The 15,967-nt window shown below is 42.1% G+C and overlaps 1 protein-coding gene across 24 annotated transcripts in view; it reads right to left on the reverse strand.

Annotated features, from left to right (window-relative positions):
- The window catches only part of DOCK9 (dedicator of cytokinesis 9), a 291,308-nt gene that overhangs the window by 36,837 nt on the left and 238,504 nt on the right, over nucleotides 1-15,967 (reverse strand). For 14 of the 24 annotated variants that reach the window (XM_023252826.2, XM_023252788.2, XM_045055229.1 and 11 more), the window contains exons 37-39: nucleotides 15,170-15,217; nucleotides 12,200-12,336; nucleotides 4,355-4,470 (exon numbers count right to left, since the gene is read on the reverse strand). In XM_023252826.2, coding sequence (XP_023108594.1) covers nucleotides 4,355-4,470; nucleotides 12,200-12,336; nucleotides 15,170-15,217 — 301 coding nt within the window. Of the gene's footprint in view, nucleotides 1-4,354; nucleotides 4,471-11,644; nucleotides 11,689-12,199; nucleotides 12,337-15,169; nucleotides 15,218-15,967 lie in introns of all 24 variants that reach the window. The other 10 variants (XM_023252831.2, XM_045055293.1, XM_023252809.2 and 7 more) reach the window with 2 other exon arrangements.

A 15,967-nucleotide genomic window follows, 5' to 3' on the forward strand; every position in this document is an offset into this window, starting at 1 on the left:
AGAAAGGGTGGCTCCAGTGTTTCGGGAACTGCTCACATGGCTTGTTGTCTGTGAACATTACTTTTCCAGGGGCCACCATCCTCCCTACTTATGGCTGGATTAAGGTTTGCACAGATCTGGATGTGAGCTTTCCTCCTCTCAGCACTCTTTGGGGGAGGATATCCAGAAGAGATAGTGTGGACAAAAATCGCCAGGAGCCTGGTCTTGCTGATGGAACTGGCCTGTCTCCAAGTTCTTACCCCTGGAGTTAAATTTTCCTTCCTCGCACTTTCTCGTCAAGGTGTGTGTTCCTATTTTCAGGATTTAGTCTTCGTGGGTTCTGGTCTCAAAACCCAATTGCAAGAATGCAGTTAAAACTCACTCACATGAAAATATTAAAAAAATCCCTCATGTAAAGGGATAGAGGACCTCTCAACCCAGACACAACCCCGTGTACCAGCTGCCACCTGCCATCTTCCAATCAATCTTCTTCTCTCCCTCTCTTGGTCTCTCTGCATGTCTGTCTCTTTTCACTAATTAGAAAGTGATATACACAAATGTAAAAAAAATGTTTGAACATTCAAAAAGGACGGGGGTTGGGAGGTGGGAAACAAAACAGAACCACCCTTCACTTTTCCACTCAGAAGTAACCACAGGTAGCAACAGAGTGTATCTCATGTCCACCTTTTTATCCCTATGGACTTGTCCTGAAAATAGGAGAATTTCATTCAGGAAATTAAATGAGACGTTGCAACAATATGGAGGGCACGGCTATTCTCTAGCAACAAGGTGGAGAATAGGTTGTAAATAAATCTCAGGAGCTGTCGGATATGCATGCAGGTTTGACTGTTGTAATGCGTCCTCCTTGGCAGAATGAGCCTTTAAGAGAATGAACACTCAAAATCAGTAATTTTTAAAGATCCAGGAACAGGATAAAAACAAACTTAAACCTTGGGTACCAAAGTGAGAGGTCTAGAACCATGTTATTTAAAATAGATGTACCTTTCCTAGGCATACAGCATTTAGTTTTATTTAGACATTGCTTTAAAAATCCAGTTTAGAGAAGAGCTGTGTCAGTTGCAAACACTCAACAATCACTAAGGTGACCTGATTTCATGCGTTCTTGCAGACCAGGCTCACGGTTGTGTGAACCAGACCAGAAAGTTCCTAGAAGAACCCAATGATCCAAGCGCCCTCCAACATCGCATACGGATTCTCCCCATGCAGCTCAAATCAAGAAAAGGCACTACGTGGAATTGCTAAAAATACATTATCAGATTAAATCTGTAAACCCATCAAAAAGATCATCAAAGATCATTAAAGGCCAGCATTGACTTGGGGTTGTGTTAATCATAGACATTATGAAATAGCCAGAGAAGAACACTACTTTTCTGCATCTAACTACCTTGGCTTACAAAACACATCCTTTTGTGTATTAAATGAGACAACACATGTGAAAGCATCCAACACAGGACCGGCAACTGGTAAGTGTTTGGTAATTCTCTTCTTTTTTTCTACATGAAAGATCATTCAATTACCTTGATATAACTCAGCTTAGCTTTTCTCTCTTTCTCCCTCTTTCCCTCCCCTATCACCACCTCCCTGCCATGCCTGGCTTAGTGGAGAACAAGAACTTCATCTGGTCAAATGTGCAGTGATCTTGGGCAAATCTTTTAACCTGTCTCAGTCTCAATCTCCTCATCTGTGAAATGAGTGATAAGAAGATCCACCAGGGCAGGCTAACATGAAGATTAATGCTTGAGGCACAGAGTAATAATAAATAAATAAATAGCAGGAATTTCATTCAATAAATAGCAGGAAACTAACAACAACAACAACAACAACGTTATTATTAAGGGTTTAAGTCTTTTCAAACATTTTCTTTCATTAAGAATATGATTTCTTGGGCCTAGGTGGCTCAGTTGATTAAGCGTCAGACTTCCGCTGAGGTCATGACCTCACAGTTCAAGAGTTTGAGCCCCGCGTAGGGCTCTGTGCTGACAGCTCAGAGCCTGGAGCTGTTGTATCTCCCTCTCTCTGGCCCCGCACCCGCTCATGCGCTCACACTCTTTCTCTCTCTCAAAAATGGATAAACGCTAAAAAAAAATAAAAAAAAAAAGAATATGATTTCTTGACTATCCTTGGCAACTTATTAGATGCAGTCAATTAAGAGACTCAGTAACGATGGTGCTGTATCTGTGGAAGATGATTTTAGATGATTTTTTTCCAATTATGTCAGTTAACTCAGTGTAAGAATTTAATTTTTCTGATACGCTTCAAATGGTGCATCAGCTGAGTAAATATCTGCAGAGGAAGATCCTAGTGGCTGCCGTGTCAGGGGCCTCATGAACCTGCGAATCCAGACCAGCAAGCCTGCAGTGTGGCATGGCATCCAATAATGCCGTAACATCTGCCCATCTTTCCACTTCCTAATGGGGGTACAGAGCTTTAAACGTTTTTGCACACAGGCGTGTAGACTTCGACAGAGACCACCTCTGCACTAAAGCTCAGTCTTCTCTGTGGGTCTGAGGAGTTAGACCCTTTGTCATGGGCCCAGGAAGTCATGAACACAGGGTAGACGTTTTGGGATACTTCTTATCAATCCATGATACAGTAAGCATAACTGCCAAGTTCTAGGTAAGGAAACCAGGGTTTCCAGATGTCCAGCAGACCCAGCCGAGGCTTAGAATCTGGCTAATGGTGGAGCTGGGAGGTAAAGCCTAGTCTGTATCCACAAAGTGGCAGATTCTTTCAAAGGCCATCCTACTTTAACCAAACAATGAGAGACAGATCGTTTTCTTCTAACCTTACAAATGAGAAATCTTAGGTCTGGAGACATGAGGTAATTTTCCCAAAGACATTCAGACAATAAATGTCACAAGCAGGGACCATCAGATGTTGTTTCTCTCTCAAGAATTGGGCAGAACCTACCTGGTGGCCAGACGCTGGAGACCTGGGAACCTTGATGAAACCTCTTCTTTAATATGAGGCAAGCATTTTCAAGGGGGCTCAGTATGGACTGTAGGCTGTGCAGTGAAGAAACTGTCACTGTTCTCATGTGCCCGCAGACACACCTCTGCTGCATGTGCCCTTACCCCTGGCCACACAGCACTAGGCTTTCCTGCTTGTTGGCACGGTGGGGCCCAGGCAGAGGGCAGAAAGCCATGTCCCAACTACTGTTCCGAACTTAAGGATTCTCAGTTAGCAGTGGTACAGGCATACCCTGGCCAACACTCACATTAAACATGTCATTGCCTATTTGGACAACAGTTTTTAACTAAAAACACTCAAAAGAAAATGGAAAGAGGTTCCGAATGTGGTTCTGGTAGAGCAGAGGCTCTCAAGTGGTAGCATTCAGGTCTCACCCCGAGACTTTCGGATTCAGCCAGTCTAGGTGAGGGCCTGAGAACCTGCCTTTCTAACATGCTCCCAGGGTTTCCAGCTGCTGCCACCCAGGGGACCACACTCTGAGAGCCACAGGAGTGGAGGCTCTGTGTAATAAGACACTGCTGTCCTCACACATATTCGATGAGAGTCCGCATTTCCCGGTCTCTCATCTGGGTTCCTAGTAATGACATTTCGTAGGGGCATGAGTGGTGTGGCTGCTAAGAAGAATAAAGGTATATTATAATAAAGTGACATGATATCAGGGCAACTATTTTTATCCTAATAAAGTAATGCGCTTTATGAGAAGCAGAGATAAGTAAAGCAGAGAATGACTCTGGCTGCATTTTCCAAATATCCTTGGAAACAAACACACTGTTTCGGTATTCGTGGCATATTAACACTAATTCAATTTCCTCCTTCCACGGTAGAAATGGAAGAAATCGTTTAGCAAGACTAGGAAGTGTTAAGTTCCTAAAATCAAGCGAGTGGCTTGAGAGACCATCTCTACCTACTTGACCGTTACTTGCTAAAACCTAAAAATAAGACAAACACCACCTTTTATTGTCTATCCTTGAAATTGTAAAAGGTGAATGCGTGTGTACTTATTTTAACTGCCGCTACATTTGGATATGTTCAAAGGTGGTAGAGGTGGCAATGCCTGATCAGGTTCCCATATTATCACCCTTGAGGGCACAGCAAACCGTGTTCCCCAGATGGATGCTTTCTTCTGGCCAAGAGGTAACCACCTCCAGGAACTGGTTCCGTCACACCCTGACTGGTAAGCTTTATTTTATTTCAGGGAATTCGAGTCATTAGCTACGGAATGGTTTCATTAAGGGATTTTAAGGATTTATGGTTTCTTTACAGGGGCAAAAACAGTCGCTGAGACAAAATATACAATATAGGAAGCTCTTGCCGGTTCAATTAAACACGCACAATGAATTTACAAGGTAAAAGCTCTGACCATGAACAGCTGTTCAATACCAACCTTAAACGCCAGTGTAAACAGAGACAGAGTGTCCAGAGCCGTAAGGCACACCTCCGTAGCAATGTTGGCTTCAAGTAGGGACTGGTGAAGGACGTCAGCGTCTGAGTGGCCATAGCCTGCGTGAATTACAACACGAGGTTACTGCCGGGGGCTGCAGACAGAGAGGGCGGTGGCCCGATACAATCACGCAGTCAACTTTTGATTATTTAGGGAAGGCTTCCTTTGGGGCTTTGTCTCCCTGTTTGCCCTTTTCATCGGTGGTGGGGCAGGGGTAGGTAATTAATAATGCGTCTGTTGGGTTATGACTCTACGATTCTGGAAGGGAAAGAATGGCAGCAACCATTTATTTTGTATTTGCCACGTGCCAGCAATCATTCTATGAACTTCACATGTATTCGCTCATTTAATCCTTCAACGGCCCTATGAAGTATGTACATTATTAAACCCTTTCTGCAGATAAGGAGACAGAGGCACAGGAAGGCTAAACAGCTTGCCTTAAGTCGCACAGTTAGCCCACAGTGGGCGCCAATCCACCGAGTACTTGGCTGAGCTGCTGGGACGGGAGGGGCGGTGAAAGAGGCTGAGGCTTCCCAAGCTTCCCACATGGACACAGGCAGCAGAGGAGCACAGGGGTTAAGAAAATGAGCCCAGGGTCAGCCTGCTGGTCCCTGAATCCAGCTCAGCCACGTGCTAGCTGTGTGACCGTGGGCAAGTTATTCGGCCTCTTTATACCTCTGTGTCCTGGCCTGTAGAATGGGGACAATAATAGTATCTACCTCAAAGGGTTGCAGGGAGCATTAAGTTGGTTACAATATGTGAAATTCTTAGAATAGTGCCCGGCGCATGGTGAATGCTACGTAAGTGCTGAATCGCTGACGTGAAGAACCAGGCATGATAATCAAGAGTTGACTGCACTGCTAATAGTATTCTACTTGCTTTATCAAAAAGCACGAAAGCCAGTATGTCTGAAGGAAACGTTTAAGAAAAGGAAAGGACTTGAAGAATCCTAATTTAAATACAAACTGATATCTACTATACATGGCTATAAACTTCAATTTAGTACTGACATAAATGTAGCTCGACATACAATTTGAGATATTACATTATGAAATGATATGCATTAGCAGAAATACATACAGGGGTGCAAAGATGTTACAGGACTGATCTAGATGACAAAGAAAGATGGCACGATAATAAAATGTCATGTAATGTCTTTCTCCAAGGAGCATAAGCAAATCATCACTTACTATGTAGGTAATTTTCTTTATACTCCAGAGAGGAGGACATTTTGTATACAGATCAGGAAAATGAAGTGCGGAAAACCTAGAGAATTTTCTTGAGGCCATTAATGGGGGAAAAAAACCCCTAGAAACTGCACCCTAAATTCCTGATCCAGGTCACCATATCATAGTACCTGTTACTAGGATAAAGTAAAGTAACTAGCATGATGTTATTCTCGCTTGAGCAAATGTCAGAGTTACAGAATGATTTTTAAAAGACTACAAAACAGACTTTCCAAGTTACTGAGAAAGATGGATATATTTTGGTAATAAGGTCAGCCAAGGCATCACCCATTTGGCATGGTTTGTTTGGTAAGATACAGAGATGATGAAAGAGGAAAACGGACTGTTAACTATTGTTAAAGTGATCATAAAATGGGGCAAGAGGGGAAAAAATCAATACAGCACCTTTTGTTAGATCAACCAAAATTATCACAGGTCACAAAGACCCTTTGTTGAGGGCTGCCGTTTACCCCTACTGATGGTTAATGATCTGGGTTAAATTGTCCCAAGAACTGGCTTTAATTTTTTTCTTGGCACAGAACTGACATTTTCTTTTTCTAGGTAACTCCTTGGCTACGTGTATGCAGATGCGATCGCCTACACGCTCAAGGATTTCCACTGTGTTTACTTTCAGCTGGAGGTCTAGACCAATCCAGGACTGAAATTTGGCCATGTGTTGTCTTTAAAACATATAATCAATGGCCATGCTAGTTAAGTTTTTATATAATTACGTATCCATGTATGGAAACATGACAATGACAAATTTCTCTAAACTCTTACACCATCCGTGAATCTTGACCTTGTCTATCTGATCTCCTTAAGGGGGACAGTCAGATTCATATGGAGTCTGTCTGCCTGTGTCTGAATTATCTAAGAATAAAAGAAATGATCTTTTTAAGCCACAGTTGGTTATAATTTTGCTTTTTGTTAAGCCCTCATCTCAAAACAGAGGATTATTGGAAGGGTTGTGGGAGGGGGGCTGGGCTAAATGGGTAAGGGGCATTAAGGAATCTACTCCTGAAATCATTGTTGCACTATATGCTAACTAACTTGGATGTAAATTAAAAAAAGAAAAAAGAAAAAAAGAAATCAGCAGGATTCCTGAGCTGGTGTTATTAAAAAGTCCCTAAAAGTAAGGGGCAGCATGGAGAGGTTATGTAAGCGGTAGACACTGCAGGGACAGTTTACTGAGAGATGCTCCGGTGGAGAAGGCTTGTCTCAACACCTGGAACAAAGCCGTGCACAAGGGAAGGCTTTAGTCAGCGGTCACCATAGGAAATGAACTGACTTGGTATATCCAAAAAGTGATCGTAAGAGAAAAAGCAAGTTCTTAAGGTACTGGTCAGCAACTCACTGAAGCTGTAATATTAAGTGGATTCTGACCCCAGCAAGCAAGAAGTGCTGTGTTAACCAACCCTACTGATTTTCCCTAGGGGACAGCGCTCGGGGCACTGACTGTCTTCAGCCAGGCTGGTCAGGGAGAGGAGGACTTCCTCCCTTCCCCAGTGTGCCATCTTTGGCATGCACATCATGGACTGCTCCTATTTCCACACTTTTTTGTTCTGATGTCACTCTATGATAAAGGATTTATTCCAGAATCCCCAAATCTTTTAAACACTCAGAGGCCAGGGATGAGATTTCTTCCCCTATCTAATGTCATCTGCTCTGTTAGACTTAATTAACCTTGCTCTGTTTAATAAACTGTTACTAGAACAGCTTGACTGAATAATGCTGACCACATCTGTAAACTGTCTCCCCCTCTCCACTGCCATGACATCAGAGGTGATGTGGTGGGAGGGACACAGCTACATGCCTTTTCCAAACATGAGAGGACATTCGAGCTCGAAGAAGTCAGACATGTATTCTCATAGGGGGCACTTTCTTTTCAACAGCTGCCCTTACCCTTTATGAAACCAGAATTCTTGTTTTTATCGTTAATTTTTTTCCCTCTGGCCCATACAATATAAATCCAAAAAACAATACATTTTATGAGAAAAATGTAAATACTACTAAATGACAAGGAATCTTCTTGCTAAAAGAAGTCCCCAAATGTTCACAAGAGGCTCTAAAATACAGAGAACAAGCTGAGGGTTGCTGGAGGGGTTGCGGGTAGGGGGATGGGCTAAATGGCTAAGGGGCATTAAAGAAGACACTTGGGAGGAGCACTGGGTGTTATACACAGGGGATGAATCACTGGAATCTACTCCTGAAATCATTTTGCACTATTTGCTAACTTAGATGTAAATTTAAAAATAAATTAACTGATTAAGAAAAAAAAGAAGTCCCCAAATGTTGAAGATCCAGTCTCCCAGGTATATTAACTCATGGTCTCCAGCATTTACTAACTGCACGTATTTTTGCAATGTATCAGGTGGACCAACCCCTACATCATCTATTGTTCATCTCCATCTCACTTTTACTGCTAAAAAGGTTTTCCTCACAAATGAGCAGAGAGGAAACAGTAGAAATAAGGAATAATATTCCCAGGCAAAACTTACGTGATCTTGCTGTCTGTCCTCTGATTCACACACACACACACAAAAACAAATATGCTCAAAATGATTTGTGGAATGAGTCTAAAATCTCAGTTTATACTCGAGGAAATGGTTATGCCATCTGCTCTCTCTGACCAATGCCTCAACCTAATGTTGAGCGGTGTCTGAAAATAGTACCTGTTATGGGATTTACATCTCAAACTGGGAAAACACTTGGTTTACGCATACATTTTAATTTAAAGTCCTTTTTAAGGGTATTAAAAACATAAACATGACTGACTTTGAATAGGCATTTTGCCAGACTTTGAGTTCTGAAACCCCATCAATTACAAGAAGTACCAATGACTGACTGCCATATTAGATGTACTAGGTAAGATACAGGTGTAAGATAGGTCTGTTATAACTCAAAGATATACCCTGATATTACAAATGCTAGAAAATGTGCAAAAATGTATTTCTCAATCAAGGAACCTGTCTCAGAATCAAAAAAAGTGGCTTTATAAACAAACATTTCATTTACTATCTTGAGTATATATATGCCTTCAAAGCATCCAAGTCCATTTTTACCTATTTTAAAAAATATATTGCCAGGCTTAAAACCTTTTGAAAAATATTAATTTTACTTCAGAGGATATATGCATTCTCTGTATTTTTCCTATTAATTCAATATTATATCAAGGAACTTTATCACTGATACTCATTTGCTTACTTGTACTTCATAGACATCAAAGAATTCCAGAGTTAGATGGGGTCTTACAAACCCACTTGTCCAACTCCTCACCTTCTCTTGTGATGTTTAAGTGACCTGGACAATACCCCCAGTGGGTCTTCATCCAGTCTCTGTTTTCACACCTCCAGCTCCAAGTGCCCACGCTAGCTAATGGGCAGTTCAGTTAGAAAATGCTTTTGCACAATGACCTGAAATCTAATTCTCTGCAACTTAACTCCATGACCTTGAACTCTCTCTTATACTGGATTATATGAAACACAGGTTTTCTTGAAGTGTTTCTACCTCTTGCTGGCTTTCCCCCCCTCATACCAGTGGGAAATATGAATTCTCATACAAATAGATTTAATATATTCCTAGGGCAACATATAACATCAAAGTAAATGCAAGGTGTTATTTTATATGTTTTGCACATGCATTACCTATTTGCGAACGTGTTTCACTTAGCTTCCTTCTCATAGCTTGGCTTATGTAAAATACTCTATATGCAGCTATCACTCTCAATATACCATTTGACACAAATATCTTCTGTTGACACACAATGGAGGTACTTTACAATAAAAAGGTCAATGTGTTAATGTTATACACATTTACTTTTCATGTACCTGGGTAACGACTCAAAGTTAATGAACCTCTCTGTATCTTTTGAGTGTTTTTTTTTTTTTGAAATAGTTAAAGACTATTTTGAGCACAGTAGGATTTGTAATTTTCATTGTTTCCTATCAAAATCCAAGAGTAAGAACCTGCCACGGTGACATGTGTACTGCATATGGTGTCCTTTCCCACATCCTACATGGATGTGCTAATGGGGGCATGAAAGTTGGCCTCCATTGAATTAAATTTCCTGTGGTCTTCTGCTGCTCCCTGCTGGTCAAGCTGAGGCCTGGCAAAGCCTTTCCTACTCAAAGAAAAAGGCAAAACAAAAAATGCAGGTGGTGTATGGGGGACTCTTTCTATTTTTATTCTTTTCTAAAATAAATTCATTTTAGACTCTGGCACCCTACAAATCTCTCACATATTGGATCTATGTCATATATTGGATGGTCCAACAGAAGGTACTGTATTCATTGTTAAAGAAGAATTTTTTAGGAAGACATATATATCTATAGACTTCCCACAGAACACCCAGGTACAGGTGTGAAAATAATCATGTATGTATATATACATATACATGCTCACACACATACACATGTATACATATAGCACATACTTCTCTGTGGCTTCTGGGCAAACTGACAATTTGGAGCTCAAAAAGCTAACAGAGGGAAAGGCTGACACCACCCAAATACATCATCAGATTTAGAGTTGTAAATGAAGACTGAGTTCTTGAAGAAGACGCAAGGACTGTGAGACACCAGAACCAATTTGGGATGAGCAGGAATTGTAGGAACACAGGAGAAGGCTCAAAGAATCAGTTACACACTGTTTATTGGGAAGGCAGAAGGAGAAGCTCTGATGGAGGATGGTGTCACTGAAAACTGACTGAAGCAGAAACTATGGGAAGAAAGAAAGGAGAGAGGCAGGAAGGATGGGCTCTCCGTGGGTAGCAGGAAGAGAGGATGGATATCAACCACGTTAGCAATATGGTCCTTGGCTGCAAAACACAGCCAGCTGTCTCTCCCCTCCAATTCAAGCCACCATTGCAAAATCTGTTTGCAGTGGGAGAAGCTGCCGTAGTTCTTAGTGGATTAAGGTTATTTATTCATGTGCCGATCATTCACTTGACTTTTGTTTTCTGTGTTTCCTGAATGATTCTTTGGAGGCGGGGACTTGGTCTGTTGATTTATTTTTTAAAGTGCTTTAAAGTTTAAGTATTTATTTCAGCTGATGGCGAGGTAGTCCCTGTGTTATAATCTGCACAAAGGCAGTGTAGCAACTTCTGCAGAACAATGGGAATTTAATTTCTGTTTGCTAAATGGGAAATGAAAACGAAAAACAACAAAATTTTTTGTTTTGTTTGTTTCAACCCCTTGCCTACAGAGCTAGAAAAAGCCCTAACAGACAAGAGGTGAAACAATGAAGTGCTGTGGCCTTAGATGTGTTACTAATATACGTCCTGCAGCTGAGTATAGGACTCAGAACTAGCTCTTGAAAGCTACCAATTCAGTGTGTGGCAGGCAAACATAATACGGATCTATATTAAGCTCAGAATTTTATAGAGAGTCTATGCCCATTGCATTTAACTTCGTTGGGGCGGAAGAGGGGACAGCGGTTATATATTTCGATTCCTTGGCCTTCTTACTCTGAACTACTACCAACTTAAAGTATTGAGAATATTGTCTTTACTCTTAGCCTATATTAAGAAAGAGGTATGAAGATCACAATGAGTGCAATTCCTATGATTAGAAATGATGAGAAGATATTAATAACTACATTAAAGACATGGAATGAGAACAAATAATTGTCTAGATTAAACAACTAGCTACATTATACCTGGAGAAAAGATGAAACAATTCAGAGAACATGTCACTAACAGAAATGGTATTTATTATAAATGATCGCCATTAGTTTTTAAAATACTGCATGGCTGATATTCTTTTAGGTTTTCTGCTTTGAGAAACCCTTAGAAAGATGAAACATGTACATGTTTCTAGAACTAGTACATGACGCCATGTCCCCTCTGGTGATTTGAAAAAAGTAAATTAAAACTATGCTCCCCCTTTTTGGTAGAATCTCTACTGTGAAGTTAGAAAGCCCCAAAGTTAGGAAGGCAAGATGAACGAAAAGGTCTCAGTTTGCAAGTGAAGCGGCCTCATAAGCAGACTCCAACCTGATTAAATCTTACCATTGTCTACAGAAATTCCAAGCACACTTGATATCTTTCTCACACTGAAAACACAGAAAAAGTCACTTTGTTATTGGCTTTTCCACACCCTCACAAATTGATTCATGGGCTTTATGTTTTCACAGCAGTTTAAGGATTAACATACATTCAAAGCTGGAATGTCAGAATGTGGACACGTGATCAGTTACATGCATGGGCTCAGAAGAGTGAAAGGGACCTGTTCCAGATGTCCTCAGGACTTCCAGAGGGAAAATGCAAGTATTAAGTTAAAAATATCAAGAGAATGTTTGGCTGTCAAACCTGCCAAATTTTACGTTAAAAAATACTGAACGGAGGGGTTGGGACACTTTCAGGTCTAATGCCGTAGCTGACCACGTTCCGCATTATGTCACTCTCCTCCAAAGAAGGGGATTTCGCCATGAACTCTTCATCCCACTTGCTCTGAGCTGGAAGAAAAGTCAGGTTGGTGATGTGGCGCAGTGCGGCCTGGGGCTCTCCCCTCTGAGGTGTCACATGAGATGGCTGGCTGTTACGATGGCATGTCATGGGACTTACTGTGGTTAAAAGTGAGAGAGTTATCCAGGCTGCCCAGCTGCTGCAATCTGGCATGCATCATTCCTGTTCTGTTACGGGAAACAGGCAATGTCTGAGACTTTCGATCATGAACTATGGGTCCCAACCCCTCCTGGTTCCTGCAACATGAGTGAAATGGGATAGAAGCAAAAGTTAGACTTGTTACACTGCAGCAAGACGAGGAGGGTTAGTGAGGCCAGGACACAGCACAAGGGACGGCCACACGCCAGCCACGTGCAGCGCAGCCTTCTGGGGCCAAGGAGCCAGAGACGCACACACAGGCCTCAGCTCTAAAAGGGTTCACAGCAAAGCACCTGACGACAAAGAAGCAAAAACCAAGCTGAAGCAGGGAACTTTCCAGTTCTAGAAAGTACTTTAGAGATGCTGCTTTTAAAAAATTTGAGCATCTGTCTGAGGTGGTGCTAAAGATTAGCGTTCTGACAACTGCCAAACACCATGAACCTTTTCGGGTTAAATAGGTTATTAAAGAGCAAAAAAAAAAAAAAAAAAAAAATTCTTTAATGAAAATAATGCATTGGAAGAAGCAGAGAACAAACATGCAATGAGGAGGATTATATGAGGCGGTTTTAACACCTTTATTCTTACCCAGGCAGGAAGGAGAAGAGCCACACACTTTGTTAAACTTGTCAGCAGTCAAGTAAAGAAAATAGAAAAGTGATCTGGGTTAGCAATCAAACAGCTAAACTTCCTACTGTGTACCATCACCAGAGCAGATGAAAAATGAGACCCGTGCTGGAATGACACCTGTCGCCCATCCCGTAGCCAACGGTCTCCCTCCCTGTGTTATTGTGTGGAGTAGGACAGGGCATGCACGGAGCGTCATCGGGCAACATGCTGCTGGGTGATTTCAGACTGACGTGATGAGAAGGCACAGTAGTCATCAGACCGGACTGCCACGGAGAGCAGACACCGAGAGCGTTTACACTACTGCTCGGGACCTTTTTCACGTGTAGCAGAGACCACGGCAAAATTTTCCATACGGCAGGGCACACAGCTCACCACAGGGCACGTAACAAGTAACACTACCTTCCACTCCTGCCTTCCTATGCCCATCTGGTTTTAGGATAGTCCGAGGAAGCATACTTCTATATGCAAATATATACAGGGTGCTTATAAAGTCAGAAGACCTTTTTTTTTTTTCTTAATTAAATTTACAGTCATTACAAGTTAACAGTTACACAAAACCCAATTCTAAAATATTTTGTTGGGACAGAAATCTTCGGCTTCCCACATTCACCATGTTCAGTTCTGTGGCATTTCATCCTATTTTGCACAACACTCTCCAAATGCCATCTTGTGATGTAGGTGACAGTTACTTCAAGGAGGCTGTGAAGCTTGCTGGGCACAGTGCCAGCAATATATGTGTCTGCCCATTTTCACGGGACAAAGTCAAAGCGAATAAAATCAAGGTGGGAGGCATTACTGTATAAGGTCACCTTGTATATACTTGCTTTTGGTACTCAAAAGTGCAAATGTAAAAATTACTGTTACGATAAAAAATAACAGCTAAAATTAGAGAACTTGTAAGTGCCGCTGCATTTCAGTTAAAAATAAAAAATATTAATAGGATAAAAGAATAAAATACGCTAAGTTTTCTTTAAAAAAAAACCACAACCTTTCAATGAACATAAAACATAATTCTGGACATTTCTCAAATATCCCAAGAAAAGAACAATGTTAACATAAAAAGTAAAATCTTCACATTCAAACAGTTCTTAAAAATCTCTTTCCCATTTCATTGCTGTAAAACAGAATCATAGATAAGAGAAAAAACCCTCAATTACTACTAAATTTTAAAGTTTTTCTTACAATGTAAATATGTTCACTTTAAATAAACTGCTAAAAACAGTAACAATAGAAAAATAGGATACTTAGACCAAGACCCCATAGATACATTATCACGGAATACACAACACTGACAAAAACAAATACAGACACACTGAGAGTGGGTATAGGGCGGGAGTAAGAACTTGGTAATGACAAGATGTGCTCTGAGGAAATGCTTCCAAGAAGGACCTGCGTGGCTGTCCCTGAGCAGAGTTTCCAGCTCTCCTCAAGTTCAGGATGGATCTGAGAGTATGGTGTGGGGCAGGGCAATGAGGATGTATGATACTCAGCAAAGAGCCCCGGCCGGACAATAGTAGAGCACGGTCAGCTTAGTTGGAGAAAAAAATTTTAGAGATGGTTTTTGTGGGAGTCTAAACAAACCTGAGATGGACTGAAAACACTCTTTCATTATGAAAAAAAGGCGGGGCGCACCTGGGTGGCTCAGTCACGTAAGTGTCTGACTTCGGTTTAGGTCATGATCTCGTGGTTCATGAGTTCGAGCCCCGTGTCGGGCTCTGTGCTGACAGCTCGGAGCCCGGAGCCTGCTTCGGACTCTGTGTCTCCCTCTCTCTCTGCCCCTCCCCTGCTTGCACTCTGTCTGTCTCTCTCTCTCAAAAATAAAGAATAAGCATTTAATAAAATTTTTAAAAAAGGGAGTGGTTATATGAGAAATTAACATCCTTGTAGTCGGGAGAAGGAATGGTAAAAAATGACCTTTGAAAGTCAAACAGGGAAAGGGGAAACCACTGAAGAAGAAGAAAAGAGCAAGGAGACACACCAGGAGGGGCTGGGAGAAGAGAAAGGGGACATGGAAGGAAGAGAACATGGCGGGGGTGGGGGGTAGAACTTGGAAGGAAGTGTACGAGAGCAGCAGCAGGCCATGAAGGGAAATCCTTCCAAGAGATGTGCATGAGGCAAAATGAGACAGAAGGAGTGTGGGAATGTAGGCGGAAGATGCTACCAGATTTGATGGCAGCAATCCAAAGACATCACGGCTGTTTATGAGAATTCCAACTGCCAATCATCACAGATGACGATTCCCACACATTCAGATCCAAGTGACACGGAGAATGATACACAGTTCAGACCAAACCCCCACAGTACCTGGCTATGTATCGCTTCCCCATGTACTGGAACTGGTGCAAGCAGACTCTGCAGACGGGATGAAAGATTATTAGGAAAACGGGAAAATAACTGTCGTCAATACGTTGTTTTAGTTAAACCCATCAGGGGCGCCTGGGTGGCTCAGTCAGTTAAGCGTCTGACTTCAGCTCAGGTCATGATCTCACAGCTCGTGAGTTCGAGCCCCGCATCGGGCTCTGTGCTGACAGCTTAGAGCCTGGATCCTGCTTCAAATTCTATGTCTCCCTCTCTCTCTGCTCCTCCCCTGCTCATGCTCTGTCTCTCCTTCAAAAATAAATAAAAACATCTAAAAAAAATTAAAAAAAAACCCATCAACAAGAACATTTACTAAACTCTTACACCTACCACTAGCCTCTTGCTTCTGGGGCTCAGAAATTCTCAGGAAGGTCCCTCTCGCCCAGAGACGGTTACTAACCTACCCTTGTTGTGCTGCTGTCGGTATTGTGCTGCATGGTCAGAGCCACAGAGAGGCTGGGACCAACAGGGCTGTCCACAGACTCAGGGTCTAGACGCTGACTCAGGCAGTTTGTCATAGAAATCACAACGGAGGGGCGCCTGGGGGGGCTCAGTCACTTAAGCGTCCGACTTCGGCTCAGGTCATGATCTCTTACTTCATGGGTTCACGCCCTACATCAGGCTCTGGGCTGACAGCTCGGAGCCTGGAGCCTGCTTCAGATTCTGTGTCTCCCTCTCTCTCTGCCCCTCCCCTGCTCATGCTGTCTCTGTATCTGTCTCTCTCAAAAATAAATAAACATTGAA

Source organism: Felis catus, chromosome A1 (assembly GCF_018350175.1).
Source record: "Felis catus isolate Fca126 chromosome A1, F.catus_Fca126_mat1.0, whole genome shotgun sequence".
Taxonomy (NCBI): Eukaryota; Metazoa; Chordata; class Mammalia; order Carnivora; family Felidae; genus Felis; species Felis catus.